This window comes from Gallinula chloropus (genome assembly GCF_964237585.1).
Source record: "Gallinula chloropus genome assembly, chromosome: 1".
NCBI lineage: Eukaryota > Metazoa > Chordata > Aves > Gruiformes > Rallidae > Gallinula > Gallinula chloropus.
The window spans coordinates 52,024,934-52,052,188 of NC_140085.1; the positions used below are offsets into that span (position 1 = coordinate 52,024,934).

A 27,255-nucleotide genomic window follows, 5' to 3' on the forward strand; every position below is an offset into this window, starting at 1 on the left:
TGCACAATGAACTGACGTCTGGAAATAGGTGTAGATAGAAGCCATCTTGCTCTCCAAGCCTCTTAAATTAGTTGCATATGCTAAGTGATGCAAATCTCCCTTTGCTCTCACCTGTCAAGCTACATGTGCATTCAAAATTTATCATTTTGGATGAGGATATTAAATTTCTGACCTCCAGTACTAAAGAAGATAGTTGTGTCCGTTTAAGTTACGCATCATAGCTACGAAATTGTCAAAGGACTGGACAAATCACTTGTAACTAACTACTCTCAAGTAGGTCTGACTAGAAATACATTGTCTCCACATCTGTATATGTACACTCCTACCACAGTGTTCCTCTTTAAATAAAGGAAAGCAAACACAAACATTATTTCATATTTTTTCTGTACTTTTAGCTGAAGACCCATAGGGGGAAAACAAATAAACAAAAAAAGCATCACACAGCCCCACCCAGAAGAAACCAAAACCAACCAAACCAACCACCCAAAAAAAAACCCCAAGAGAGTTTTTAACCAAGAGAGCTGATTGCATGTAACCTATTCTCTCTGTTAATGGCTGAAATACTTGATTACTTCATGTTTCTAATTGTTATTTCATCTTAGAGTTTGGACAAGGACTGAAAGCCAGCCTTGGGGCTAATACCAGTGCATGCAGACTCTTACTGCTATTACTTCATCAGCATTTTGAGCAACTGTAGCAAAAAACCCCAACAACTATGAATTTGTTAGGACCCCACTGTAGTTCATTACTGGCTTTGGATTCAGCCCTTTCCTGCTTAAGTTTCCTGCTTGTTTACTTCCCTCAAACCAAGTGTTTTGATCCCAGTGTAAGCTCTTAGGCCTAATAGATACATTACATGTACTGAATCACAGAGTTATGTTAAGCCGACTGTTTACAAGGGTGGTGTGTATATATACAGGCACATATCTGGTTTGTTTGTCCTAGATGTCCTGGGTGTGGTATTCAGGAAAGAAGGGATTTGTAGGAAAACATTTGCACTTCAGTTAAAAACCCCTATCCACTGTTTGGGACATTTGTGTTGCAAGGTAGAGAGACTGCCCTGAAGGATGTAGTAGCTTCAGCTGTACTGTAGCTAAGCTACTGCTAAGCCGTGCCTGTCTTTGCATTTTTCATGTTTTGTTTTATTTGCTTTTTTTTCAGCTAAAAAATCCATGTGGGAAAGGCTGACAGCTCCTGAAGATGTGTTCAGTAAGCTGCAGAGGGAAAACATGGCCATTATTGAGAGTTACGGGGCAGCTCTGATGGAGGTGGTGTGTCGGGACGCCTGCGATGGGCATGAGATCGGCCGGGTAAGTCAACCTGTTCCTTTGCTGTTGCTGTTGTCTGTAGCAATGTGTTTTGAGAGGAATGGGCGTCTTTGGCCCATCCAGATTTATTTCTGACTCCCATAAAATCAGGCTTGGGGGGTCGATTGAAGATGTGCTAAGGCACAATTGGAATGCAGTAGAAGAGCAGAAGTCTGAGAACAAGCTAAGAAACTGCAAGAATGTTAACAACTGCCTTAAAAAGGAACAATGTGACTCTGTAGCCTCAACCAACTATTAGCAATAGTGAGATGCATGTAAGGCAGGTGAACGGAGCATCTAACCAATAGCAATGTAATGTAACTCGTGTACTGATATGGAAACCTATTTAAGCTGTGTGTGTGTTTCAATAAACGAGCTCAGCACTTGATCACATTGATCCGAGTTGAGTCTGCAAAACTTCAGCTCCATGCAGTTCTCTATGCTTTAACATTTTACAGCTGTGTGGAGAGGTAGAATGCTTTTGTAGATACTTGATCTCTTTCACATTCTGTCCTCTTGTCCTTCAGACTGTGGAAGGCAGGGGCATGCATGCATATTTTTTTTTCTTCCCCTCAAAAAAGCTATGTGACCTATTTAAAAATAAGAATAGCAAGCACTGCTGCAAAACATTGTAGGTATGAACTGTTGTGGCATTCATTTATTAAGTATTTTCTAAATCATGGACTTGCAGGATTATTTTCTCACTTTGGTACTTCAGGAAGAAATAATTTCTGATTATAACTTCAGTAGACACTAATTTAGTGAGAGTGCAAACTAGCTTTAAATTGTAGTAGTGCTTGTAGCAATACTTCATAAAAATGTTTTGATGATGTTATTGGTCAACATTAGCTGTAATGTTTTGTAAAAGAATAATAGAGGAAAGGTATTTGGCTCAGAATATGCTAAAACATCAAGAAATCTTAAAATTTTTTTTAAGTTAAGGATTGCAATTGCAGTGCAGAAATACATTCTGCTTTTTAGAAGCTGTTAGAAGCAACTGCTTAGCGTGTCATATTTTGATGTTTTTGTTAAAAATCTCATTGATCTCATGCATTTAATTTTGTTTGGATGTTTCTTTTGTTTGTTTTCTTCCCCCACCCCAGATGCTGGCATTGGCTTTGCTTGACCGTATTGTTTCAGTAGACAAGCAGCAGCAGTGGCTGTTGTACCTCTCCAATAGCGGCTACCTGAAGGCGCTTGTGGATAGCCTAGCAGATGATGATCTGACTCTTCAGAGCTTGCTCACACCTCAGCCCCCTTTACTGAAAGCGCTGTACACCTATGAGTCCAAAATGGTAATAGTACTGCAGACAAAAAAATGGGTGGTGTGGTCTGGTGGTTGGTTTGGCTTTGGGTTGTTTTGGTTTTCTAAATACAAGTTGATGGTCTGTACTTCACATTGATTGCGCTCAAGAGACATTTTACTAAAATGGTAGTATTGGAAATGATGCTAAAATCAAGAAAATAGTTGTTGTAAGTCTCATTTTGCATCTGCATTACTTACCCTTCTTTACTCTTGCCTAGGCATTCCTCACTAGAGTAGCTAAAAGTCAGCAAGGGGCATTAGAGCTGTTGCGATCAGGAGTGATTGTGAGGCTGGCACAGTGTCAAGTCTACGACATGCGACCCGAAACAAACCATCAGGGGTAAGTGTTGGTTCCCCAGCAGATTTTGAAGCTGTAATATAGTCTTGGAAGCATATGATGTCCTTTTATACCACGAGACTTTTGAGTAATTGTTTGTGCATTTATTCTTTGTGCTTTGTGTTTCTTTAATCTAGCAGTTCAGTTTAAAACTACCTTTTGTTGAGGAAAAGATTCCAAATAAGTGGGTGAGGAGTTGTATGCCGTTACTTAAGACTATGTAAAATTTATTTGTTTGATGCCTTAGATGGGAATGGTCTATGTATTACTACTATTATTAAATAATTTAGACCATAATGTTTGAAAAACAGCCCACACTGTGAATTTATTTTGGGGTCTTGGCAGTTGGGGAAAAAAACAGCACAGAGTTTGTCCTCCCGTGTAAAGCACTAATGAGAGAGCAGCAAATTAAGTGTTACTTCAGAAATACTCTATGATGTATTTAAAAAAAAAACCAAAACAAACTTTCACAGTTTTATATTGTTTCACAAGTTTCCTGATGTCTTGCCATATTGTTAGTCGCTGTGAGCTCATGGAGAGATCTTGAAGAAGGAAATCACACCAGTTGATTTCAAACCTCAGTCCTTGCTTTGAATTTACAGTTTCTAGTGACAACATTTTGGAACACTTTTTAGTGACAATGCTTTTTAGTTCGAACACTTTGGAAAAAAAATAAGATTTTGATGAAAGTTCTGTTTGAAAGTGCCAGTGAGATGTGTAAGATTATATGAAACCTACAGGGCACTTGTAGAGGACGGTATTTATCAGTTGGTTTATAAGTAAGCATGGCTCTTCCTGCTATATTTGAGAATATTTAGTTGTGTGTGAGTGTGTATGAATAAAGAAAACCAATGTATTTCTACAGAAAAGTAATCTGATTTAATGTAGTACAGTACAAAGAAGTCATTCTCTCAGCTTAGAGGCAATGTCTGGCAGCTTTAGGTGAATGGCAGCAGCTGTCTATCATAAATGTGGTGTTTTTTCAATGTCAGCTGAGTTCAAGGACAGACCTGTGAACTATGTCCACGTGTAGACCTTGAAATACAAACGTCAGGTTCTTGAGGGAGATTTTAGGCTGAGGCTCTGCTCTGCCTTGCTGGTGGCCTTCACTTGTCTTGCACTGTTTATCATTTTTCTTCTTTCCTCTTTTTAAACTCCTTAAGAATGTATGGAATGAGACATTCTCCAGTCTTCATTCCTGCTCCAGTGGAACGTTACCGCCAGATTCTTCTTCCAGCTTTTCAGCTGTGCCAGGTGATCCTCACCTCCAGCATGGCACAACATCTGCAAGCAGCAGGACAAGTAAGCTCCAAAAGAGTTAAAAGTATCACTGCTACTGCTCATTCAAAGAGATTATGTGTCCTTTTGCTCTGAAAGCAAGCTTTTTTTCCCCCCCAAAAAAAATCCCATCCTCACTGGTACAGGAGATCACTTTAAAATTCTCCAAAGTAAAAGCATTGCTTCGTGTCTGCTCATAGCTATATTTTGAGTCATTCATGTTTTCCTTTTTCTGCTCATGGTACAGGTTTTGCAGTTTCTCATTTCCCATTCGGATACTATCCAGGCAATCCTGAGGTGTCAAGATGTTAGTGCTGGATCTCTCCAGGAACTGGCCTCCCTGACAGGAATAATCAGCAAGGCAGCTTTGCCTGGTAGGAACTGCAGTTCTGAAGTCTCTTATCCCATCTGCATGCATCTCTGTTTGTTTTCTCTAAAGAAATAGTGTGATGCATAAGGGAATAGCCTCTACAGTACTGAATTTTCTTGGCATGTAGAGCTCTGGGAAAAACAAAATTAAAGAATTGCTCTTGAACATAAATATGGTGGATTTGCAGTGGGCGTTGTGCCCTAGCCAATATGCATTTGATGTCCCATTTTCTTTTCAATATGCTACCTGACAGTAAGTGCCTTTGAGATAAGGTACAAATATTAGTATTCACAGTGCACGTGATATCTTCAAAAAGAGTTTTCATTCAGCAAATTCTATGACTGAAGAAATGAAGACAGAAAATTGCATACCCCTGCCCTTGTTAATGTCTTCTCAGTTCTTCCCCTCAGTTTTTACTTATACAAAAAAGAAAGCTTCCTGGGAGAAGCACTGTGGATTAGCACGCTGCCATTTCTCTTGGGTGGCTTATATTCACAGAGGGCTAACAGATACAGTGATGGATATAGTGATTTCTTCTGCATTCGGGAAGGCTTGCTGACCATTTCACAGTTAGCTTCCCTGCTTTGATTTAACGGGTGCCTTTGTTCAGGAGAGATGTGTGACTGCAATAGGAAGTGCAGAGCTGCAGATTGAGCCCAAATGTTTCTTTGCTTACAGCATACTGAGCTGCAATTTTCACACTAACCTCCCTTCCCCCCCCTTTCATTACTTAGCAGAACAGTAAGCTACATGCTGTCGTGCATCTCCCCATAGCTGCTTACATAGTTGAATGCTTTCCTCAGCCTGCAAAATGTCACTTGTATGTTTGGCTGGGATTTCTCTGATCGATGCCTGCATTTAAATGTATGTAAAGCATAAATCTCTCTTCTTTGGGGGGAAAAACCCCCAAACAACAAATGATGTAATGGCTGTGTCTTTTATCAGGAGTGCTGAGTGAGCTGGACACTGATGTTAGCGAAGGGACACAGATGGAGCTACAAGGACACATAGGCCGATTTCAGGTGATAAAGAGAGAGATTTAACGTGTGTTCTTTTAAATTGTCTGTGTGGATGAGTTTCTTCCTGGTTTTGTACTCTCACTAGCAGCAGTTATGAAAGGGATGTTTTCCATCATTAAGAAGAATGTGTAATGGTTTGTGGTTTTTTTGGGGGGTGGGGTGGTCTGTGTGAAAGCGTGGTGGTTTGTGTGGTAGGTGTGGTTTTGGTGTCACAGGAGGGTTTTTTTGGGTTGGGTTGCTTTGGGTTGTTTTTTCCCTGGACCAAGTAGAAAAGTTAACATTTGGCAACATCAGAATTGCATCAGGGACTTTGTTTTCTTCCCTGGCTTAGGATTCATTTTATGTGGAGGAGAGTAATTTGAGGTAAACACTAAAGAATGTGAAGTCATGCAGAAATACTGTTACCACTTTTGCTACAAGCATGTCTCCAGCTCAGCAATCTGGAGTCTCAAACATTCCAGTGCTCTATTTCTTTCCTCCCCTTTTAAAACTAAGTCTGACTTGGAAACCAAAATGAACGCTGAGATAGAGTAAGACTTGTTCAAAAGCTATCACTGCAGCCTTCTCTACAGCCCAGCATCCTGCAGTGTTTTTGAAGCTTTATTGTTCATGTGAGCAAGGACTTTCATAAAGAAATATTTTGTTCAAAGCTCTGTGTAGAAAGGGCTTCCTTATCAAACACTTCTGGTTGCAAGAGAAGGTGGTGTTCTCTGGGCACTGTGGTAGTAACTATTAGGCTGACCAGCCTGAAGCAAAGTAGCAAGCTGTAAATGATTGCTGTAATGTGTTGTGTCAGCAAGAAATTCCCATGGGAAAGCAAAATTTGTTGGATTTTGATTTTCTTTTAAAGTTGTGGGGTTTTTTGTTGTTTGGTTTTTGGTTTTTTATTTTTTTAATATGGAGTTTTAATCTGAAAACTGAGCTGTTCTGAGCAAAACAACAGATCAGTCATCTCTTATTGTAACTTTTCTCTCTTGTTTGTCCTGTTATTTTCATCAACTAATAGAAGTATTTAAGTGTTTTACTCTTCCCAGGAGTAATTACCCAAAAATGTTTTATCTTTCATATATTTTTTGTGCCGTTCCACACAAAACTGACTTAACAGTCTGAGGCACTTCAGTGACCTTAACAGCCACATGCAAACTAAGAACAAATGTATTGATTGTTACTTCATTTCATGAAGCTGTTGAATTGTTTATTGCACTCTGCTTTTATGGAGTTTATTATCTTCATGTACTGACTTAGTTTGCCTGTATAGGTAAAGGTGTTTTAAGAGGGAGCAGGTGAACCTGAGCTGCCATTGATGCTGATCAGCCTGGGAGAGACATAAGACTAAGTTGTGCACTTGTGAATGGCATTCCTTTCTTGAGGAACTGCTTTGGGGTGCCATTAATTGTTAAATTAATTAAAGATTAATGAAAACATTGCGTTTTAAATATTTAAATTGTGTTTATAGAGAGCTGAAAGTACTTGCTATTGTGCTTTAAGGGCTGTGCTTCCCCTAAGTGAAAAGAATGGTGCACCTCCTTTGTTGAGATACTGATGGTCGTGTTCCTTCCTTACGGCAGCGCCAGTGCTTAGCTCTTCTCAGTCGTTTCGGTGGCTCAGACAGGCTGCGTCAGTTTAAACTGCAGGATGACAACGCAGAAGGGGACAGAGTGAACAGGAGGGATGAGATTGAGTTGGCCATGCAACAGGTAAGGACAGGAGAAACTGCTTCAACAGTTGGTTTCAAATTGTGACCTTTTACCTGCTGCGCAGACTTGTTCAGTTGTCAAACTTCCCTGTGACAGTGGTAATGCTCTACACTGGTTTTACTTTGGTGTAGGATCCTGCACTTTGTTTCTAGTTAAAGTAAACCTGGAAAATTTGGTTTCTTAAATTTCCATTAGCAAACATGACTGGTTTGGGTGAACTCAGAAGCCTTAAGTTGATAGGAAATTTTCAGAATGAGAGCTGGGTATAGAATGTGATGGCTAACACTGAGTTACAGCCAAAGGGGACTTAAAATTGACAAGAAACTTGAACTAGTGGGTTTGGGAAAGAGGCAACATGCAAGTCTGAGACTTAAAATAGAAGAGAGGTTGTTACTGATCACAAAGGAGAATCATCACATTCTGGTGAGAAGAGAGAGAGTAAAACATGTGGTTTATTGATATTTATCCATTTAAAATCTAATGCTTCAAAGCCTGTAGATACTGTAACTGACACACTGTCTTTTTGGTTGGGTTTTTTGTGTTGGTTTGTTTTTTTTTTTTGATCTCTGCAGATCTGTGCAAACGTGATGGAATACTGTGAGTCGCTCATGCTGCAGAGCACCCCCACTTTTCAGCACACCGTCTGTCTCTTTACTCCCAGCTTGTCCGAATCGACCAACCGAGATGGGCCTCGTCAGGGTGAGGTTTTTGGCTCTCTGTTTTGTGAGACTGAATGGTGTTATATTTGGGCTAGTGGAAAATAACAAAGCAGAGGCTGTAGTTTCACCTGTGCTTTAAGTTACTTTATGCCACAGCTGCCCATTTTCTAATTCTGGAACATTGGCTTGTGCAGTCTTTGCACTAAGCCAAATCAGAAAGATAAAGCAAGATAAACCAAACGTGCCAAATAAGTCTCTCTTAATTCACTTCCCATGGCATATATCTATTAAAAAAAAAAAGGAAAAAATAAAGGTGGATGTCAGTAAGTAGCACAAGAGAGGGGAAGGTGAGCATTCCTGTTTTTCACTATCTGTGATGGATTCCAGCCTGTGACACTAGGATCTCGTTTATGACATGTAAGGTGCGTTTTGATGCTGACTGAACTCTTCATTGCACCATATGCAAGAGTGTACAGTGTGCTGTTATGCAGCCAAGTGCTTAAAATATTTAAATAGTGAGTCTTCTGGTCTAGTTATGTGTCATGTTATGCTCAGTGCTGCACTGTGGTTGCTGCCTGCCAGTTCTGCAGCCACAGAACTTTGCGACCGGTCTTTCATTTTTATTACTTCTGACACAAAAGTGTGAAACACAAACTTGCTAGTGCTTTCATGTCTTCTGCTACTTTATTGACTGAGAGTATATCTCATTGAGTACTTTTTTTTATTATTATTTTTATTTTTCATTTGCTATAACTCGTTTTCTAGATACACAAGTACCGGTGGTCCCATACTGGTGCTTGCCTGGCCTGGGCATTATCGTCTACCTGCTGAAACAGAGCACGAGTGATTTCTTCAGTTACTACGACAGCCATCGTCAGAGTGTGAACAAACTGCAAAATGTGGAACAACTCCCACCAGATGAAATAAAAGAGGTAATAGATAGGTCTTCTGATTCTGCCATCCCTGTGTTGTTTGTAACTTAGCCATAGCTGTAACAGACTCCAGAGCATCTTATCTAATTAAGTACTTCCAGTTCTTGTGCATGTTCCTTTCTACTGTTGATGAAGGTGTCTGCAGAATGAGTGACCTAAAACCTCAGGGAAAATACTGGGCTTAACCCTGTAAAAGTTGTGATTTTCATTATTTCTGGAGGATGCATTTAATTTCTCCATGTTTGGGTCGGCGAGGTTATGCAAATTCAAAATAGAGAGCACAGTTTTGGAGTAGCTGACAAGGAAGCTCTGGATCTTGATAAGTTATTTCATTTGCTCGTTGGTTTTGATGCTCTGTGGCTTGCTACAATCTTCTTGTTTTTCCTCTCGTTATCACAGCTGTGCCAGTCAGTTATGCCAGCTGGGGTTGACAAAATCTCCACTTCCCAAAAATACGTTTTGGCAAGGCGGCGCCTGGTGAAGCTGATAAACAACCGAGCCAAGCTGCTCTCTCTCTGTTCTTGTATCCTTCTAAAATTGAAATGACCCTCGAGGTGATGCTTGGGAAAAGCAGAGAAATAGGAACAGGTTCTTTTTACTGAGACTTCTGGCCACTCCCAACAGTGCTCGTTTCAATAAGGAAATTTGAAATACTGAAATTTAATTTAGTTAAGAGGGTGTTGTATTGTTCTGCTATTGTCAGAATATAAATATTTTCAAGTTGGTAGTTCCCATCATGGAGACAATTGCACTAGAGGAGTTATTACAGCTCAGCTCTTCAGTATCTGGATCCACTAAGCACTTGCATATGTGCAAGGAATATTGTTAAAAATAATTTTGAGGTGCCTGTCAGAGCAACTGGAGTTTTCAGTCAGCCGTGCACCAACCTGATCTCAGCGACACCAGCAGCTCCATGGAAATAACTAGTCACGTACAAAATCATTCTCTGCGGCGGGTCAGAATTCTCCTCTGAAGCCTGCTCTGGGACAGATGTGCTCTTGCAGCCTTACCTGCCAAGCTGTTACTGCCACCCTCAGCTTTATAAACTCAGTTTTAACTCACTGTCCCTGTGATGGAGTTGTCAGTACAAATCACATGAGCTCTGGTGCAGAGCTTTGGTTTACAGCCTCTTCAGGGTGAGTAGCTGCCACTGTGCTGGAGCACATAAGGGAGGTGCAAGCGACCTGTTGCCAGGCTTCACGAGCTTCTGCTGGAGAAGCAGGGAGTTGGTTAAGCCACTTCAGAGTGTGTAAACATGCTTGTGTAGTAAATGTACAATCTAAAGACAACAAAATTAGACTCCTTCACTTAGACGTGTTGACAGATATTATAGAAACATGTCTCTTCATTCTTTGGCGTCATCTGGAACACTATCTACTGCATTGCACCCCCACTGACTCCCAAGACCCCCTGCTGTCCTCCGGGATGTCATTTAGGAAAAGAAGGCTGCGAGGTAAAACTTCTCAAACATCAGTGTGCCTTTGAATACCTTCCTGTGGTTTAACTTTTAAAACTGATCTGCTACTATTAAGGTTTTTTGCCATTTGTATTTAATAATTGAGAATTTTTGTTGGATTTGTCATACCTTTGGATTTTCCACTGGGGAACTGGCAAGGCAAATATTATGGGGTCATAGCCTTTTGGGTTTTGCCTATTACCCATAACCTCCAAAGGAAGGTAAAACTAACTGGGTTTTTTTTTATTTCTGCTGTTCAAACCAAGTGAAGTTCAATTAATGTGACCAGATCAGCGATTCAGAGCAACTTAGAGGAACACATTTCAGTACAATAAGATGAAATGAAGAGCTAAAATGAATATTGGTGGTTTAAAAAGCATTTTGAGAATTGTAGGCGCCATTGATTCACCAGAGATTTTAAGTTTGTTGAATTATTTTGGCTTTTTAAATTTGTTTTTAGAAAAAAGGAATGGAAGGAGGAAGGGGAGGAGTGATCTGGGGAGAAGCATTTTGCTTGAAGTGCTGTGTTGTATGATTTATGGCTCTATATTCTCTAAATAATTTAAGTAAAAAAATTGGCATAGTTTCTAATGCACAAACTTACTGACCGATTTGGGACTCTGCATTTTAAACTCATTAACTTGACGTGGAACAGGTAGTGTGGGGCAGCCACTGTCATTGTAACATCTTGTTTTCTATCACTAGATTCCTTCGGTTTGGAGCCGAACCTGGATTTCAGTAGCGGCCTGAATCGAGTGAGCCAACACGATATAGAGCAGGTGAGAAGTGCAGAACGCGCCGGGTTACCACGCAGCTACTGACTGTAGTCTGACTGTAGCTTTCCCACCTCTGAACAACCTGTGGTAGCACCAACAGGACGTAACTTCCTTTAGGATGAATGAGAAGTTGCAAAATGCTTTTGTAGAGTATTATGAAGCAGGTAGCAGTTGGTGCCGCTGCACGCACTTTCCAGTCTTCATATGACAAGTTAAATGGAAAATGAGCTAGGCTTAGAAAAATAATTAATCATTCTTTTTCTCTTGTAAACCAGTCAAATGATACATGCTTTTCAATAATAGCTTTCTGAAAGCATCAGTTATCCGTGAACGACTCGCGACATCACAGCTTCACATCACATCACAGAAGGGTAGGGGCTGGAAGGGACCTCGAAAGATCATCTAGTCCAACCCCATCACTGCCCCCTCCCCACCCTGCCAGAGCAGGATCACCTAGATTAGATCACATGGGAACATGGCCAGGTAGGGTATGAATGTCTCCAGAGAAGGAGACTACACAGCCATGGGGGCAGGATTCCCAATTTTTTGTGATCCTGTGGCTACTTGCTACAGGTCAGCTGCAGCTAGGCTGTAGAGAAATGAGATTGAAAAGGGTAACAGAAACTGAGGAGACTATAAAATATGAATGCTAGCAAAGAAATGATTTCTGCTGACACAGTGATTTAATAGTTGGTGTAAATTTGATATGGAGGTGGCAGAAGAAAAGGTAATTTTGATTAATAAATCCCACTGGCATTTCTACTGCTGTTGGTGCAGGAAAAGCCCTGTTGTAAAAACCCTGTGCAGTCTCAAGGAGCTATATAAGGTCTGGAATTAGAAGAACAGTGAAGTGTATATGCATTTTGTGATGAGGCATGTCTGTTTCGTTTGTTCAAAAGCACAACGCACAGTAACATCCTGCTAAAAAGTACTTAGAACGTAATTCATTGTTTTCAGTGACTGATTACATATGTGTTAATGAAAAAGTGTTGTCTGTGCACCAGGGAGACTAATTAAAAACAGTCCTTAAAGGACTAGGAAAATTTTAACTGGAAGAAGCGTTTGTGTAGCAGCGTTCAGTTTGTGTGACTGAAGAAGCTGAATTCTATGACTGTTTCACTCCTAAAACTTGGGGAGGGTTTAAGGTGGTAATATTTGGATAATCTAAAGGCTGAATCACCCCAAAACCTCTTCAGAAAGGCTGTCTGTTACGTACTTCAGAGAGGGAAGCACTGGGGCAGGATGCAAGGAGCACTTACTGGGGGGGAATCGGAATAAACCACGCATGGCGAGAGGGCTGACAGGTAGCTGATGACAGGTAAGCGACATTCCAGGAGGAGAAGGTTGTCTGTTGTTGACTGGAGCAACTCTCTGTTTCTCAGCTTCAGCTTGAAGCCGCCAACAGCTTTGGTGAATCTCTGCAGAAGAAGCTTCTGGACATCGAAGGGTTGTATTTGAAGGTTCGGTCAAGATACACCTTTATTCAAGCTCTCGTCAGACGCATCCGTGGACTCCTAAGGATATCAAGGACCTAAAAGACTCCAAAGCCTGTTGCTTGCCCCTGGAAGCCGTGTACTAGGGCAGGTCTTCCGAATCACCATTTTTTTCATACATTTTTCTAAATGATGTCAAAAAATATTTTGTTACTTTTGGTTTTTTTTCTTACTCTATGGATCAGTTTTGTCTATTCTTTCCTATTGCTCCCCACTTGACAGGAAAAATAAAGGATTGCTTTTAAACAAGTTATGATTAATGTAAGATTTCAAGCAAGAAAGGATTCTCATTGAGGACATAAAGGAAGAAGTAGTTGTGCAGCTGTCCTTATGCTTATGGATGCTTTCAGCAGCACCCCCTCTTCTTGCTTCACGTGCAGGTTTAATGGAAACAATGGGGTTCAAGTCTCAGCACATCACTCTGCTGTGGATTCTGGGTGAGATGGGATCCTTTGCAATGTGAACTGTTTTGTTTCTGCTCCTCCTTGCCCTGCCTCTTCTCAGGGGACAGAAGTACAAGCTCCTGTGGGGGGTGTGTGTGTGTGAAATTAGGAGGAAAGTCATGGAATGTGACAGCCTTGGGTTTGGTTTTCGGTGTTGTTCGTGCTGGACCAGGGCAACAAAGACACAATAAAATGTGTGAGGAGGAAGCTGACCTGCTTAAGTGTTAGGCTGGTTCTGTAGTTACCAGTTCCTCTCCTAAGAGAGGGAATTGGATCTTCTTGGCTCCTGTTCAGAAAAGCCAACCCCCAACACCTCCTTAACTGCTGGTAAGTGATGTGAGGTCTGTTGGATTTCTCTCTGGTTGCTCCATCTTATCAAAAAATCCCACTCTTTGCTGCGTGCCCTGTAAGGGAGCTTATAGGCAGGAGGGGATTCGGCTTTTTAAAAAAGCAGATAATGGCAGGACAAGGGGGAATGGACTAAAGTTAAAGGAGGGAAGGTTTAGATTAGATAGTAGGGGGAAGTTTTTTACAGAGAGAGTGGTGAGGTGCTGGAACAGGCTCCCCAGAGAGGTAGTGGATTCCCCGTCCCTGGAGGTGTTCAAGGCCAGGTTGGATGGGGCCCTGGGCAGCCTTGTGTAGATCCAGGCCTGGAAGTTGGTGTCCCTGCCTGTGGCAGGGGGGTTGGAGCTCTATGATCCTTGGGGTCCCTTCCAACCCAGACCATTCTATGATTCTAAGTTCTTTCTCCTAGATTTTTCCTACCGCGTGTTTCCCGTTTGTCACGATGTCATACGTACTAACGCAGTGTATCACACCCCTCTCAGGCAGGAGCCCGGCAGCCCCGCAGTCAGGTGCCGTTAGTAGCTGTTCGTGCTTTACCCAGTCGGACGCTGTCGATTCCCAGCCGGGCCTTCGCCCGTTTCCCCACCGCCCCAGAGCACAGCCGCACAGAGCCTGCACCACCGTGCCCGTGCCCGGCTCGGGGCCTGCCAGAAGCCGCCCTGAGCCGTCACGCCCCGCTTGCCGCGGCGGGCGGCTTGCACCACGGCTTTACCCTGGGCTGATGTTCTGGCCGTGCACCGGCTACTTGCGCAGCGGCAGCCGGCGGGGCCGCCACCCGGCTACTGACGGAGGGAGGACCGGTGGGCGGCCCGGCCTCTCAGCGGGGCGCGGCGCGGCGGCGAGAGGCCGGAGGCCCCGCCCCTACGCGCAGGGCCGCGTTTCGGCCGCCGCAGATTCGTCACGGTCCCATCCCCGGCTCGTTTCTCTGGTGTTCGCCTCAGGCTTCTCTTCTCTTCCCACCCGGGTGCGTCCGCGTAGGGAGAGCAGGGGCAGCCCCGCACTCGGCCCTTCCCGCCCTCGCCCAGGGCTCGCGGGCGGTGGCCCGGCTCCGTGTCGAAACGGCGAAGCCGGGGCCGGAGCGCCACGTTTACTCGCCGCGGTGTTCGACGTGGAGCCTGCGAGCGGCGGCGCCTCGGCGGCGGCAGGGCCAGCGGAGCGGGGCGGGGTGGCCGCGGCGCGGCGTACCGGCTCGACATGGGTGAGCAGCGCTCGGCGGCGCCGGCGGCCTCGGCGGCCGGCCTCAGGGCTCGGGGCGGGGGAAGGAGGGAGGCGGCCGGAGCTGGCGCGACGCGGCGGGCCCTGGCGTGCGGGGGCGGCGGCGGCCCGTGGGGCGGCGCGAGGGGTCCCGGCCGTCGCCGTCGCTCCCCGGCGGCCTGCGGAGCCGTGGCCGGGACGGGGCTGTGGGCGGGGAGGGGAGGGGGCAGCCGGCCGCCTGGGTGTTGAACGGGGAAGAGTGAGGGGCGGGGATCGCCGCCTGACCGCCAGCTCAGCCCGGTGGTGGGAAACGGAGCTCGGGGTAGGGAGCGGCTGCTGCCCGCCTGCCTCCCCTCTCAGCCCGTAGCGCGGGCCGGGCCCGGCTCCCTGCGGGCCGTCGGCTTCCTGGCGCTGCCGTGGGCCGCCGGGGGTGCCGCTGCCGAAGCGCTTCACGGCGGCGTTCTCGGTGGCGGCTGGTTCCCGGGCGGCCCTGAGGTTTTTGTACTCCCGAGGCGCGTCCAGATCAAGCCCCGGCTCGGGTGCGCAGCGGGCCCCTGGTAAGGGCGGGCTTTATAGGTGGGGACTGGTAAATAAAGTAGAGGGACTGGTAGGAGGCCCCGAGGCCGCGGGTCAGGCAGTAAGCGTTTGCCTGACCTGGTGTCGGGCTTGGTGCGGGAGGAACCCGTTGGAATGCAAACCGCAGGCACGGCAGGTGTCTGGCCGTGAGCGGTTACCGGGGGAACGGCCACCTCGTAGGCCCCCGTGGGCCCCGCGGCCGCCTTGCACGGCACAGGTTTCCACCAAAACAACCGTTCGCAGCTCGTTTCTGGTACGGTGGTTGGCCTGTCTCCTGTTCAACGGTGCCTGGAGCAGCAGATGGCCTTACACCTTGCGCCTGCTTTTTGTTTTCCGGGTCTGTAGCCTGCAGGGCTTCCGTGGTGGGATGGGCTCACAATAACCAAAGCAACCTGTTGTCACCTTGAATTCCTTCCTGCACATAAGCACCGAGATCGTTGCTCTCTCCTTTCCCTCAGAAGGGCATCCCAGGTGCCTAGAAAGGCAAACATGGGGAATAATTTTTACCAGAATCTCGTTCAATAAGAACTTGTTTGCAAATCTTCTCTAATTTCTCTTGTCTCATATATTTATCAAATGTGATTCTAGTTTGTACAGCGTTTCCTTACCTTTTACAGGGCTTAGGTGGATATACAAAAATTAGTATTTAGCATTAGATGTATTTGTTATAAAAACAATTGGTGAAAAAAAAGTCATTGTTACTGGCTTAGAACATCAGTAGTCTTTCTACAGTGGGGCATCTAAAAGGTGCAAATCAGATATTAGCCTGGGCACAAGTATTCTTACTCACATTTAAAGAGTAAATGAGGTGTTTGGGCAAGCCAGTTTTGGAATGGGCGGGGGGATGGCCCTTAAAATCAGCACCTGGACTTCTCTGTAGCATCAGTGTATTTAACTTAGTGCAGCTTCATGGTTTGTAACATAGACTTCAGTGGATGGTCCTGTGGGAGACCACGAACGTGAGAGAGAATTCTTTCAGGCTTCAGCATGTCCTTGTGTAGTCTCTCTTGCATCAAAAAGGTGAGGTCTGATACAAAAAAAAAAAGAAGTTGGCTCAGATTTTGAGAGAAAAGGGGAAATCCCAAATCCTAACCACAGCAAGGAAGCCTGCTGCTGCTGCTGCTGCAAGATCATTTTGTTGGGCTGAGCTAGCGGCATAAACCCAGGGAAATACTCTGTGGGTCAGCACATGTGGGCAACAACCTGAACTTGTTGGTATTTGCTGGTGAAAAGAGAGAGGTGTTGCTGCTCAGCAAGAACTGGGGTCGGTCGGTCTGTCTTCCCGTATCCTCCGCGTTGGCATTGAACCCTCGGCCTGTCCTTCGCAGGGGGCTTTTTCTCCACCATCTTTTCCAGTCTGTTTGGAACTCGAGAGATGAGGATTCTCATCCTGGGACTGGATGGAGCAGGAAAAACCACCATTCTCTACAGGCTCCAAGTTGGAGAAGTTGTTACCACCATTCCCAGTAAGTGCCTGGCCCCTTCATGGAAGGAGCCAATTCGCCTGTGCCTCTGACACCTCTGAGCTTTGTCACCTGGGCTTGCTGCACGCTTCCTTCCTAAGCAAAAGGACCTTGTGCTGTGGGAGCCTTGTGCTCTTGGGTTTGAGAACCCTCTTGCATAACAGAGTTACAGTATGCTGTGGCAGTACTCCCTAGAGGAATGTTTTGTGCTGCCTGGCTGAATGCACAGAGCATTTGATGTGTAAGATTGTACCCCTGACTTGGCAGGCTTTTCCTGAGAGGTAAACGTTCAGTGAATGGTAACTGTTGACTACAGAAGTCTTTGGCCTTCAAGTAATGAGAATCTAGAGATCATTATTACTATATAAATGATTTTTTTTTTACATAGGATGGTGCTGTGAATTTGGCCTTTTACCTTTCTTTTGGTCTTCAGTTTGTTATATAAACACTTCTGTTTATCACAGAAGAAATCAGGTGGTTTAAGTTATGTAGGAAGTGTAATGAAACTCCACGTGAGTTCTGAAGGAAAGAGTGCTCATTTAAAGGAATCTCACTGGTTTCATCAGCTGTCTCAGCACTCAGGCAGCTGTACCCACATGTTACACACACCCAGGTGTGTGCGCCGAAGCGGTCTGGCTGGGATCCTGCTGTGTAACGTGAAGGATGAAGGGTGCTTGGCTTCTGAGTCCCTGTCACATCTCCTGGGTTCCTCCTGAGTGGCCACAATAAACCAGCACTGGTCAGGTCTGGTTTACCTTTCAGGAGCCAGCGGTTCACTGTATCATAGCCCTTCTACCCCTGGGGTTTTGCTTATTTCAGCCTCCATAAATTTAGGTGGTCTGCATCCATGGTTAACTTCTGGTGTTTCCCTGGGCTGGCAGGGGAAGGAATGACACGTTTGTGTGTGTGTGTGATACACTGTGACCAGGTATGGCAGTGCTGTAACCTTCTTGGAGAAACATCACAGACAGCGAAACTCTTTAACTCTGTTTCAGCCATTGGCTTCAATGTTGAGACTGTGACCTACAAGAATCTGAAGTTTCAAGTCTGGGACCTGGGAGGACAGACAAGCATCAGGTAATGGGGCTCTTAAAATCAAAAGGGAACATGAAGTTTCTGTAAAACAGGGCCAAGTTCTTGGGATTCTCCTGGCCGGCACTCCTGAAAATTGGTTAAGTTTTAAACCCAGCTCATCATCAGGGGGACACTTGTCTCTGACCCAATTCAGTTACCAACACCTGGTTGGGACTACAGCTTGGAAAGGTGCAAATTCATGTTTCCACTTGTAAGGAGCTTTGCTCTGAAGAATAAAAAGAAGAGTTTACTTGTGTGGTAGGCAACTGTGTTGTGTTCTGAGAGAGGGGGGTGATGTGAACCCGAAAAGACACTGAGGCATTCCTAACAATGCCGAGCAAGGAAGTTGAGTTTAGGTGTGGTAATATCCCTAATGAACTTTACAAGGGTTTTGTTTACAATGTGATGAGTTGCTGTGCACATGATCACAGCCATCTTGTCAGCGCCCCGTTCGGGCTTTCCGCATGCTGGGCAGAAAGGTGTAGCCTGCTTGGTTAGCGAGCAGGGTGCAGGCAGGGAGGTGCTGGGTTCCTTGTCTTCTCAGCAAGAGAAGTCTGAAAAAAGGGTGGGGTTTGTTTTTGCTCTGTGTTAATTGCTTGTCTGTATGAATGGGTCACTTAAGGTTTCTCTGTTTATCCTCCTTCAGTGCCCACAGTGGTTATCTGTGGCCAAAGCCTGTGTGTTTAAAAAGTTCCTTCACTGCCTGGTCCCTCAGTCCAGGGACCTGATGTCCCACAGGCTGATTCTCAAATAAAGGTGTTCCTGGTGCTTCTGTCCTTTCCCTGTTTTCAGCCTGGTTTGAGTTTGGTTGTTTTTCCCTGTTTTCCCCTGCTATTGAGAGCGTTTCTACTGTCTCTTCCTCTTCGAAGCTTCTTGAAGGTATCTTCTGCTTGCTTCCTGGGGCCTTTCACCCCAGAGGCAGTTTTCACTTCCTCTGGGTAATCTGTTTTTCGTTATCTGGCTTAAAAAATTACTGTTAGAAGAGCTGATTACGTGACTGGAGCTTCTCTTTCTGGTGCAGGCCCTACTGGCGGTGTTACTACTCAAATACAGACGCAGTCATTTACGTGGTGGACAGCTGCGACCGAGACAGAATTGGCACTTCAAAGTCAGAGCTTGTTGCTATGTTAGAGGTAAGAAACCCAGCGTGACCAGCCTGTTAGATGAGAAACAAATTGAAACCTCTTTTTTTTGGAGTGAATACACAGTTTGATTCAGGGAATCAAGTGAAGCTCAACTTCTTCACTTGGGTGAGGTCAGCCCTCGGGACAAGCCTGGTGTGATTGCGGGTGCTTCAGTTTAGCGCAGCCCCAAACTCCTGCAGGATCTTTGGGCCTTGTTCAGTCTCAGTGCCTAATGGAACGGGCAGAGCTGGCCATGTTCTGAAGCTGCTCCTGCGTGGTGTCACGCTGGAATTCAACAGAAACACTGTTCTTTCCCTGAAGAATTTTCTAAGGGACATAAATCAGCACAGTGCAGGTCATCAGGAGAGCTGCTGCAGCATCTTCACAGGCCGTGGCTTTTCTCTGCTTAAATACACTCAGGAGAGGGCTGCAACAACTTGCATGTTGTCCTTTTTGGGGTTTTATTTAGGAAGAAGAGTTGAAGAAAGCCATTTTAGTGGTGTTTGCGAATAAGCAGGACATGGAACAGGCCATGACCCCCACCGAAATGGCCAATGCCCTGGGCTTACCAGCGCTGAAGGACCGGAAGTGGCAGATCTTCAAAACCTCTGCGACTAAGGGCACCGGGCTGGATGAGGCCATGGAGTGGTGAGTAAGGCTCTGACCATCCTCTGACCTCACTGGTCTGGGGGTTTGGTTTATTTCTTTGGAAGACTGGATCTGTGGCAGGTCTGACCCAAAAGGCCAGAGCCCACGTTCAGGGGAGAGCTGCTCTGTCTGCTGCACTGTCTCACCCCAGTACCGGCTACTTTTCACTTAACTGACCTGACCTTTCTCCTAGGCTGGTGGAGGCCCTGAAGAGCCGGCAGTGAGGCCGAGCAGGCAGCGATGCTGAGAGCTGGCAGTGCAGAGAAGTGTTGGCTCTATCCCACCTCCCTCTCTCTGCAGTCAAGTATTTTTGGGCCACAGCTACTTGTAAATAGCGCAGACGTGAGCTTGACTCCTGCAACGCGGGTGCCTCTCCAGAGCTGTAGAGCTGAACCAAGGGAAAGAACATCTCTATCCATGCTGATACTTCATTTCTTTCCTTCTGTGTAAAGGGTGTACTTATGTTAATTTGTATGAAAGTCTTACAGGCTGGGAAAGGGGTTTTTTTTTTGTGTTCCCCCACCCCCCCATACCCTCCCACTGGTTTTGAGTGGCCACCATATTTGTGTAATTAAAACACTAATAAAATCTGGAACTGTCACTCGTTTGTGTTGTGTGCTAAAGGCTCACAGAAACCAGTGCAGCTGCTGCCAGGCCTAACTAACTGCCCCATGGCCGAACCATTAATGGTTTCCTTAAGCTGGTGATGTTGCCTGTCAGCACCCTGCAGTGGGGATCTGCTGTGGTGGTGGCGTGTGGTAACAGAGAGCAACAGTGTACCTCAAGCCGTGCACAGAGCATGAACAGCTTCGGGAGCCACCTACAGCTGGGCTGGGAGCTGAACTCCCACCTGCCTGGTTCTCCCAGCTGAGCTCCCCTTGTAGCTGCAGAAATGGAAGCACAAAGGGAGTCACCACATAACACGTCTCTTAAAAAATTAGTAAAATTTAATATAAAAGATCTCGGCGCTCGTCTGTGCAACTGCACGTGCTCTGGTGAGTACACAGGGGTGGGAAAAATGTAAAAGCTGGTGATTTAAGATCCCAGATGAAAAAGAGGCCATGAAAAAATACTAATAAATACAATTAAAATATGTAAATACTTTTTTTTTTAAACAGTACTCAGTCCTTTAGCTTTACTTTTTATAAATTAATCCTCCAGGAAGGAAAAGCCTTTTCATTCCACCACAGCTAAGTCTTTCAGCGTGTGACTTCGAGGTCTCTTGGCCTTGTAGGTGGGGCGCAGGAATTCTATTTTTCTTTTCCTGTTCTCTGCTTTATTCCTGTGTCTCTTCAGCTTCCTCCTGGCAGCAACATCAGGGTTTGCTACAGTCTGGTGAAAAACAATGCATCTGTTTAGTTACAAGCAACTGCTGTCCCTGGAACCATCACTGAATCACAGCGTGTTCGGGGTTGGAAGGGACATCGAAAGATCACCCAATCCAACCCCTCAGCCAGAGCAGGATCACCCAGACTAAACTGCACAGGAACACATCCAGGCGGGGTTTGAATGTCTCCAGAGAAGGAGACTCCACAACCTCTGTGGCCAGCCTGTCCCAGGGCTTTGTCACCTCCTTATTTTCACATGGAACCTCCTATGTTCCATCCTGCACCCATTGCCCCTTGTCCTGTCATTGGACATCACTGATAAGAGCCTGGCTCTGTCCTCCTTTACATATTTATGGACATTAATAAGGTCACTCCTCAGTCTCCTCCAGGCTAAAGAGACCCACCTCCCTGAGCCTGACCCCACAAGGGAGATGTTCCACTCCACCTTTGTGGGTACTTTCCAAGAACTGGGTGACAGGACAAGTCTTTTGTGAAGCCCTGTTTATTTCCCCAGAGGGGAGAGCAGCCTCTTACCTGCAGTGCCCTCTGCTTCTTCCTTATGGCTTTTTTCTGACTGGCCTGTTTCTGCACAGAGGAAAAGGCCAGCGAGAAAGCTTCCAGTCCAACCAACTTCTTGAGCAGTTCTATGATTTCTTGGGAAAGGTTCTTCAGTGTCGGATCTAACAAAACACAATTAACCTTTTCAGCATATGGAGTGAAAGCTTTTCCAGAAGGATAACGGCATCCTACAGGTTATTAAGAGGGGCCTGCTGCATACAGCCACCAGGTCTCCTTGGGAACAGGCTGCTTTGGAACGGAGATGATCCCAGCTTTGTCAGCCGGCATCTCTGTCCAGAGTACACAATAAAGGCTGCCTTAACAGTTCTGGTGATAAGCTACAATGCATTAACTATGCTCACTGAAAAACTAAGAGCTGCATCTACATCTATAGTGAGGAGGGGGAAAGGTTGCAAAGAGATGCCAAGGGAAAGCCAAGAGCAGGGCAAATGCTGCCCTTGGTTTTCCAGAGCTCCCTCTTCAAGGGCTTGTTCAGCCTCCAGAGAAGCCTGTGTAAGCTGCTCGCTTCCACAGCGTCCTTCAGTGACAATTCCCTGGGCTGACACATTCATGATGTGAAAAACCATCTCTGTGCTTATTCTGAAACACCAGTGGAAAGCCTCTGATTCCTGTGCTGGCAGAGAAGGCAAAGAGTTGATCTTTACCTACCTACAACGCTGTCTGTCTTTTCCAAGCCTCTTGCTTACTTAACTGAAATACCCAACCACCATGCAGCCAAGGCAGCTGTCCCTTACCTAGAACACTGTTCCTGCCCTCCTCCAAGTTTTTGCTCAGTCTTTCTGGATCCTTTCTGAGGTGCAGGGACCCAGGGGCCCACACTGACTTTTCATTGCATATACAAACATCAGTTCGTTATTTTCCCGACAAGGGATTTTGCTCAACACATTTTCATGACCTCTGGCCACCAGCATCTTGCTCTTCAGCCTATCAGGTTAAATGGGATGTTGGTTTGTCTTTTCCCCTACCAGACTTCTGAAGGTCTCCTAAACAAACACTGAAGTCCAGGCAGAAACAGGTACTGTTGCTCAGGTGGGATGTCTCAGGACCGAGTGACCTGGGCTCACTCAGGAGGAAGGGAGAAGGGCTTGGCCCGGTTCAGCAGGACTCAGCAGGACTCGGCAGGCCCATGCACACAGCCTGCTGCCTCCCACCGCATGCAGCTCCCTCCCCCTCCCTGCAGGGGTCTGTCTCTTCCAGTCCCTGCGCACAGCCCACAAGCTACAGGTCATTTTCTCCATCTCCAAAGGGGCAGCTTGGGGATGTCACCAAGGAACCACCCCCAAACCGGTCCCAGCACCACTCTCTGCTCTACAGGCACACGAGCTGCTGTAAAACATCCCCTGGTTTACACTAAAGCTGAAATGTGCTTTCAACCACAGGACATGGATCTTCATGCCCCCGAGCCTCACAGCAGATCCAACACAACTACACAACACTTGGCAACAGCCTTGTTCTGGCTTCCTGAAGACCTTCACTCTGTTCCTCTGCTCAGCAAGGACTCGGTGAGCCCTGCTGCTATGAGTCTACCCTTGAGCGCTACATTTTTTCCACTACATGACACACTCAAACTTTATCCACCTGCATGCAGGAGCCTGTCTGACCTCAATCCAGTCTGTGTCATCACCTAGAGCTTCATTTCAGCTGCCGGGCACTCTCCTCCTCTCCTGATAGCTTGGTTAGACAGCAAGTAGGTGAAATTCCCTCATCACAGCATCTCTGCCCCAACAGACACAAGGAATGACAGACGATGTTCGTGCTGAGGCTGAGCTCTGACACCCTTCTGCCAGCCTCTGCGAGGGAATCGCTTACCTTGCTCTGCGTAGGTGCTGTTCAGCTCCCGGTACAGAGGGCTGAGAATTGTGGGAAGGTACGGCTTGATCCTGTCCTTCCCCAGATCCACTGAGATGGCTCCCAGGAACTTAAAGATGCAGCTTCTCTGTGGGGAGAAGTGCGCGGGACACGAGGTGAGGAAGCGATGGGACTGCTGCAGGGGAGCTGCGCATCACCGTTCACCGCGCAAGGGGCTGTCTCAGACACCTGAGGCCCAAACTCGCTGCTGCCTCACCGCAGCCAGGTACATACAGCCGCAGCCAGGTACATACAGCCGCAGCCAGGTACAGCCGTTGGATCAGACACAGCCCCCAGGGATCGGTAAGTGCCAGAGCTGTGACTCCACCAAAACAACGGGCTTGTTCTCACCGGCCCGCGTGGAGGCAGCTGAAGACAGGAAAGCTGTGCCTCTGTAGCTACACACCACAGGGAACCACAGTGCTTTCCTGATGCTCTCCCACACCCTCCCCTTCCCCTAGCCAGCAACTCCATGCTGCCACTCCCCTGCCCGCATAAACCCAGCGCTCTTGGGCTTTCAAGGCAGTGCTATGTCCCCTGCAGCTTGGTGGCTTGGGCCTTCCCACCTTCCACCACCCTCCACGAGTGCTGGAACCACCAGCAAGGAGAAGCAGACTGGTGCAATGAGCCCGTCCTGAGAACCCTGAACTGAAATGCCTCTTGTTTCGTTGGCACCTACTAATCCTTCCCACAGCACCAGCTCCCAGCACAGCACGCTCTGCATCTGATCCCCTGGAAGCAAAGAGCCAGAGCACCACTCTGCTGTGCCAGCCAGCACCCGCCGCATCTGAAGCGGCTGGGCTAGCCCTGTTCTTACCTTCAGAGGGACCTTGGGTGAATAGGCTGCTTCTCGCTTTGCCATCAGACAGAGCTTCTTCATCAGCCACAGCAACGTGGCTGGCTGGCCCTTCTCTTCTGTGTCCCCTCCTTCTCCCTCTCCTTCAGCAGAAATGTCTCTCTCTTCCTCATCTTCCGAGGCCTTCTGCTCTTGCATTTCACAGCCAAGTTCTTCTTTGGCCTCTTGACCTTCTTCCAAGGGAGGAGCCATCAAGTAAACAACTTTGGCCACGAAAAGCAAATTCTTTATAACCTGAAGGGTGAAAACAGAACAGCCAGTCACTGAGGGTCCCCTCACCGCCAGCACCAGGGCATGTGCGAGCCAAGGCTAGATGGGAGAGAGGAACCTGCCAACCCAGGGCTTCACCCACTCACTGCCTCTGAGCCCTGTGACAGAGCGTGCTGCTCCTAACAGCAAGGTTCACCTCACTATCTTCCTGTGGTTTGGGAGAGTCTTCTCCCATGAGCTATTGTGCCTTTGGGCTCCAGCACTTCCTGAGGCAGGAATGCTCCTTCTGTCCTCTCCACCCCGGCACCTCCTGACTCCTCACAAAGAAAAAACTCTGACCAGGTTCACAGTGGAGTCAGACCTTCAAGCAACAGCACCAAGGTGGACCAAGGTCCCCCAGCAAACAGCCAGGGCTTCAATGCAGCTGCAGGGAACTAGTGCCAGAGATCTGCATCCCTGCTCCAGGATCTATGAGCCAGCAGTGTGCCCTGGTGGCCAAGAAGGGCAGTGGGATCCTGGGGTGCATTAAAAGGACGGTGGCCAGCAGGTCAAAGGAGGTGATCCTCCCCCTCTACTCTGCCCTAGTCAGGCCCCACCTGGAGTATTGTGTCCAGTTCTGGGCTCCCTGGTATAAAAAAGACAGGGATCTCCTGGAGAGAGTCCAGAGAAGGGCTACAAAGAGGAATAAGGGCCTGGACCATCTCCCCTACAAGGAAAGGCTGAGCGAACTGGGGCTGTTCAGCCTTGAGAAAAGAAGACTGGGAGGGGATCTGATCAATGTTTATAAATATTTCAAGTGGGGGACACAGGGGGAAATGGCCAGCCCCTTTTCAGTGGTCTGTGGGGACATGACAAGGGGCAATGGCTGCAAGTTGGAGCACAAGAAGTTCCGCACCAATATGAGGAAGAACTTTTTCATGGTGAGGGAGACAGAGCCCTGGGACAGGCTGTCAGGGAACTTGGACTCAATGATCTCTGGAGGTCCCTTTCCAACCCCTACAACTCCATCAATCTGTGATGCAGCTGCCCAACCTGCTCCAGTCCCGGCTGCAGAGCCAAACTCTCTGACGCCCTGCCTGGTGCCTTCTCCTTCTGTCCTGACCAGCCCTCAGCCCTTCCAGTAGGCTGACACCACAAGGGGAACTTTTCTGGCACCCCCTGAAGCCACACACCTCCTCAGATACAGAGTGCAGGGCCAGCTGCTCTGTGCTGAGGGTATTTGCCCTAAGGCACCACCAGCCAGGAGCATTTCGGTCCTGACCAGGACCTGACGCCCCCTCACAGGGACCAGGGCCTGCTCTGTGCCCTCCTTCAGCCCCAGACCTGCCCCTGCTCCCACACATACCTGCTCTCCAAGAGACAGGTCCAGGAACTTGGACTGCAGCTGATGGCAGAACGCAAATGCGAGCTCCTTCATCTGGAGGGAGGAAAGAGGAGAAGGGAATCATGCCATGAAAGGGAGCCAGGAGCCAAAATCAAAGCAGCATTTTTCAGTAACCAAAGGTGGTTCCCAGAGGAGGCTGAGGGATTGGCTCAGCACAGCTTCTGTCTGCATCTTGTAGCCCAGAGGGGAACCTTGGTGCTGCTGAGAATGACCCCAGAGAAGACCTCTCCCAGCAGCACAGACACCTCCTCAAATGCTTTACGTGATCAGAATTAGGCTGCAGCCAAGCCATGGAAAGAGAAGTGTCCCTGCTGAACTGTAACACTGGTTCTATGTCCTGGTGAGGGATGGGCATGTGCAGGGGATACAGACAAACAGTGACAGGGCTGGTGCCACAGCCAGGGGTTCGGCTGCACAGACCACGTGGCACTGGTTTTGAGAAACCTGCTCTACGGGGGACTGATGGGGTCTGCCTGGCAGAGAAGGGGAAGAGCACAGAACCATAGAATATCCTGAGCTGGAAGGGACCCATAAGGATCATCAAGTCCAACTCCTGGCTCCACACAGGGCCAGCCAAGTCAGAGCATGGGACTGAGCGCATCGTCCAGGCGCCTCCTGCGCTCAGTCAAGCTCAGTGCTGTGACCACTTCCCTGGGGAGCCTGTGCCAATGCCTGACCCCCCTCTCAGCAAAGCACCTCTTCCTGATACCCAGTCTAAACCTCCCCTGTTGCAGCTTCACACCATTCCCTTGGGTTCTATTGCTGGTCACCAAAGAGAAGAGATCAGCGCCTGCCCCTTCGCTCCCCCTTGTCAGGAAGCCACAGACCGTGATGAGGTCTCCCCTCAGCCTCTTCTTCTCCAGGCTTGCTGACCTGGTGAAGAGGGCTTTGAACTAAGGTTGTCAGGGGAGAAGAACTTCAATTCATCCCAGCCCTACCAGGCTGTTGCCAGTGCCAGCAACAGATGCCCAGAGCCTGTAAAAGAATCCCAGGTCAGCAGGAGAGCACCTGAAGCGCAGCACAAAGGAGTTCCAGCCACTCCAGACAGACAGTCAGCTTCACTGGGGGCCCATCTGAAGTGTCTTTATGCAAGGCCAGGCTGGATGGGGCTTTGGGCAACTTGGGCTAGGGGAGGGTGTTCCTGCCCATGGCAGGGGGTTGGATTTTGAGGTCCCTTCCAACCCAAACCAGTCTGAGATTCTATGATTTTACTGTTACCTTTCTGTCCAGTTCAGCAGTCAAGAAGACTGTGGACACACACAGCTCTGGTGTCTTCTTCCTCTTTCGTGCCTTTCTTTCCCTCCACATGTTGACAAGGTCTTCTGGCTTGTTAGATGCAAACAGCAAGCCAAAGATCTCAGTAGCTGTTAACCAGACCCAGCTGTGAGGATACCACAGGTGAGACTGGACATGACCTAGGAGAAACAAAACCTCCTTCAGTACAAGAGCTGGTCCAGTGAGAGAACCACCACCAGGTCCCTCTGAGAATTACAACAGCACATGCTACAATAAAAAGGGGAAGAGAATGAACCGTGCCCATCTGCTCAGAACAT

General features: G+C 47.3%; 3 protein-coding genes across 4 annotated transcripts in view; 2 read left to right on the forward strand and 1 right to left on the reverse strand.

Annotated features, from left to right (window-relative positions):
• Positions 1–12,879, forward strand: part of NUP205 (nucleoporin 205) — a gene marked incomplete at its 5' end in the record, with an annotated part of 48,983 nt that extends 36,104 nt beyond the window's left edge. For both annotated transcript variants that reach the window (XM_084265992.1, XM_084265991.1), the window contains 13 exons: positions 1,162–1,310; positions 2,411–2,602; positions 2,832–2,953; positions 4,114–4,252; positions 4,476–4,602; positions 5,544–5,620; positions 7,186–7,314; positions 7,887–8,013; positions 8,739–8,905; positions 9,305–9,428; positions 10,230–10,358; positions 11,067–11,140; positions 12,520–12,879. In XM_084265992.1, the coding sequence (XP_084122118.1) occupies positions 1,162–1,310; positions 2,411–2,602; positions 2,832–2,953; positions 4,114–4,252; positions 4,476–4,602; positions 5,544–5,620; positions 7,186–7,314; positions 7,887–8,013; positions 8,739–8,905; positions 9,305–9,428; positions 10,230–10,358; positions 11,067–11,140; positions 12,520–12,672 (1,709 nt within the window). In that variant the 3' untranslated portion in view covers positions 12,673–12,879. The remainder of the gene's footprint in view (positions 1–1,161; positions 1,311–2,410; positions 2,603–2,831; positions 2,954–4,113; positions 4,253–4,475; positions 4,603–5,543; positions 5,621–7,185; positions 7,315–7,886; positions 8,014–8,738; positions 8,906–9,304; positions 9,429–10,229; positions 10,359–11,066; positions 11,141–12,519) is intronic.
• A 1,639-nt stretch (positions 12,880–14,518) lies between these two features.
• ARL1 (ARF like GTPase 1) lies at positions 14,519–20,098 on the forward strand. Its single transcript, XM_084271111.1, has 6 exons — positions 14,519–14,616; positions 16,517–16,654; positions 17,647–17,728; positions 18,747–18,858; positions 19,319–19,497; positions 19,691–20,098. Exons 1-6 carry the CDS (start codon positions 14,613–14,615, stop codon positions 19,719–19,721), a joined length of 546 nt encoding a protein of 181 aa, XP_084127237.1. The 5' UTR covers positions 14,519–14,612; the 3' UTR covers positions 19,722–20,098.
• A 326-nt stretch (positions 20,099–20,424) lies between these two features.
• Positions 20,425–27,255, reverse strand: part of UTP20 (UTP20 small subunit processome component) — a gene marked incomplete at its 5' end in the record, with an annotated part of 67,097 nt that continues 60,266 nt past the window's right edge. The window contains 6 exons of the mRNA XM_084274703.1: positions 20,425–20,829; positions 21,360–21,505; positions 23,214–23,340; positions 24,070–24,342; positions 25,664–25,735; positions 26,921–27,117. Coding sequence (XP_084130829.1) covers positions 20,674–20,829; positions 21,360–21,505; positions 23,214–23,340; positions 24,070–24,342; positions 25,664–25,735; positions 26,921–27,117 — 971 coding nt within the window. The 3' untranslated portion in view covers positions 20,425–20,673. The remainder of the gene's footprint in view (positions 20,830–21,359; positions 21,506–23,213; positions 23,341–24,069; positions 24,343–25,663; positions 25,736–26,920; positions 27,118–27,255) is intronic.

Bases quoted from the DNA above. Each gene is read 5' to 3' on its own strand.
- ARL1 (XM_084271111.1), top strand. The intron at 16,655-17,646 runs GTAAGTGCCTGG...ACTCTGTTTCAG, and splicing joins AGTTGTTACCACCATTCCCA to CCATTGGCTTCAATGTTGAG. The intron at 17,729-18,746 runs GTAATGGGGCTC...TTTCTGGTGCAG, and splicing joins GGAGGACAGACAAGCATCAG to GCCCTACTGGCGGTGTTACT.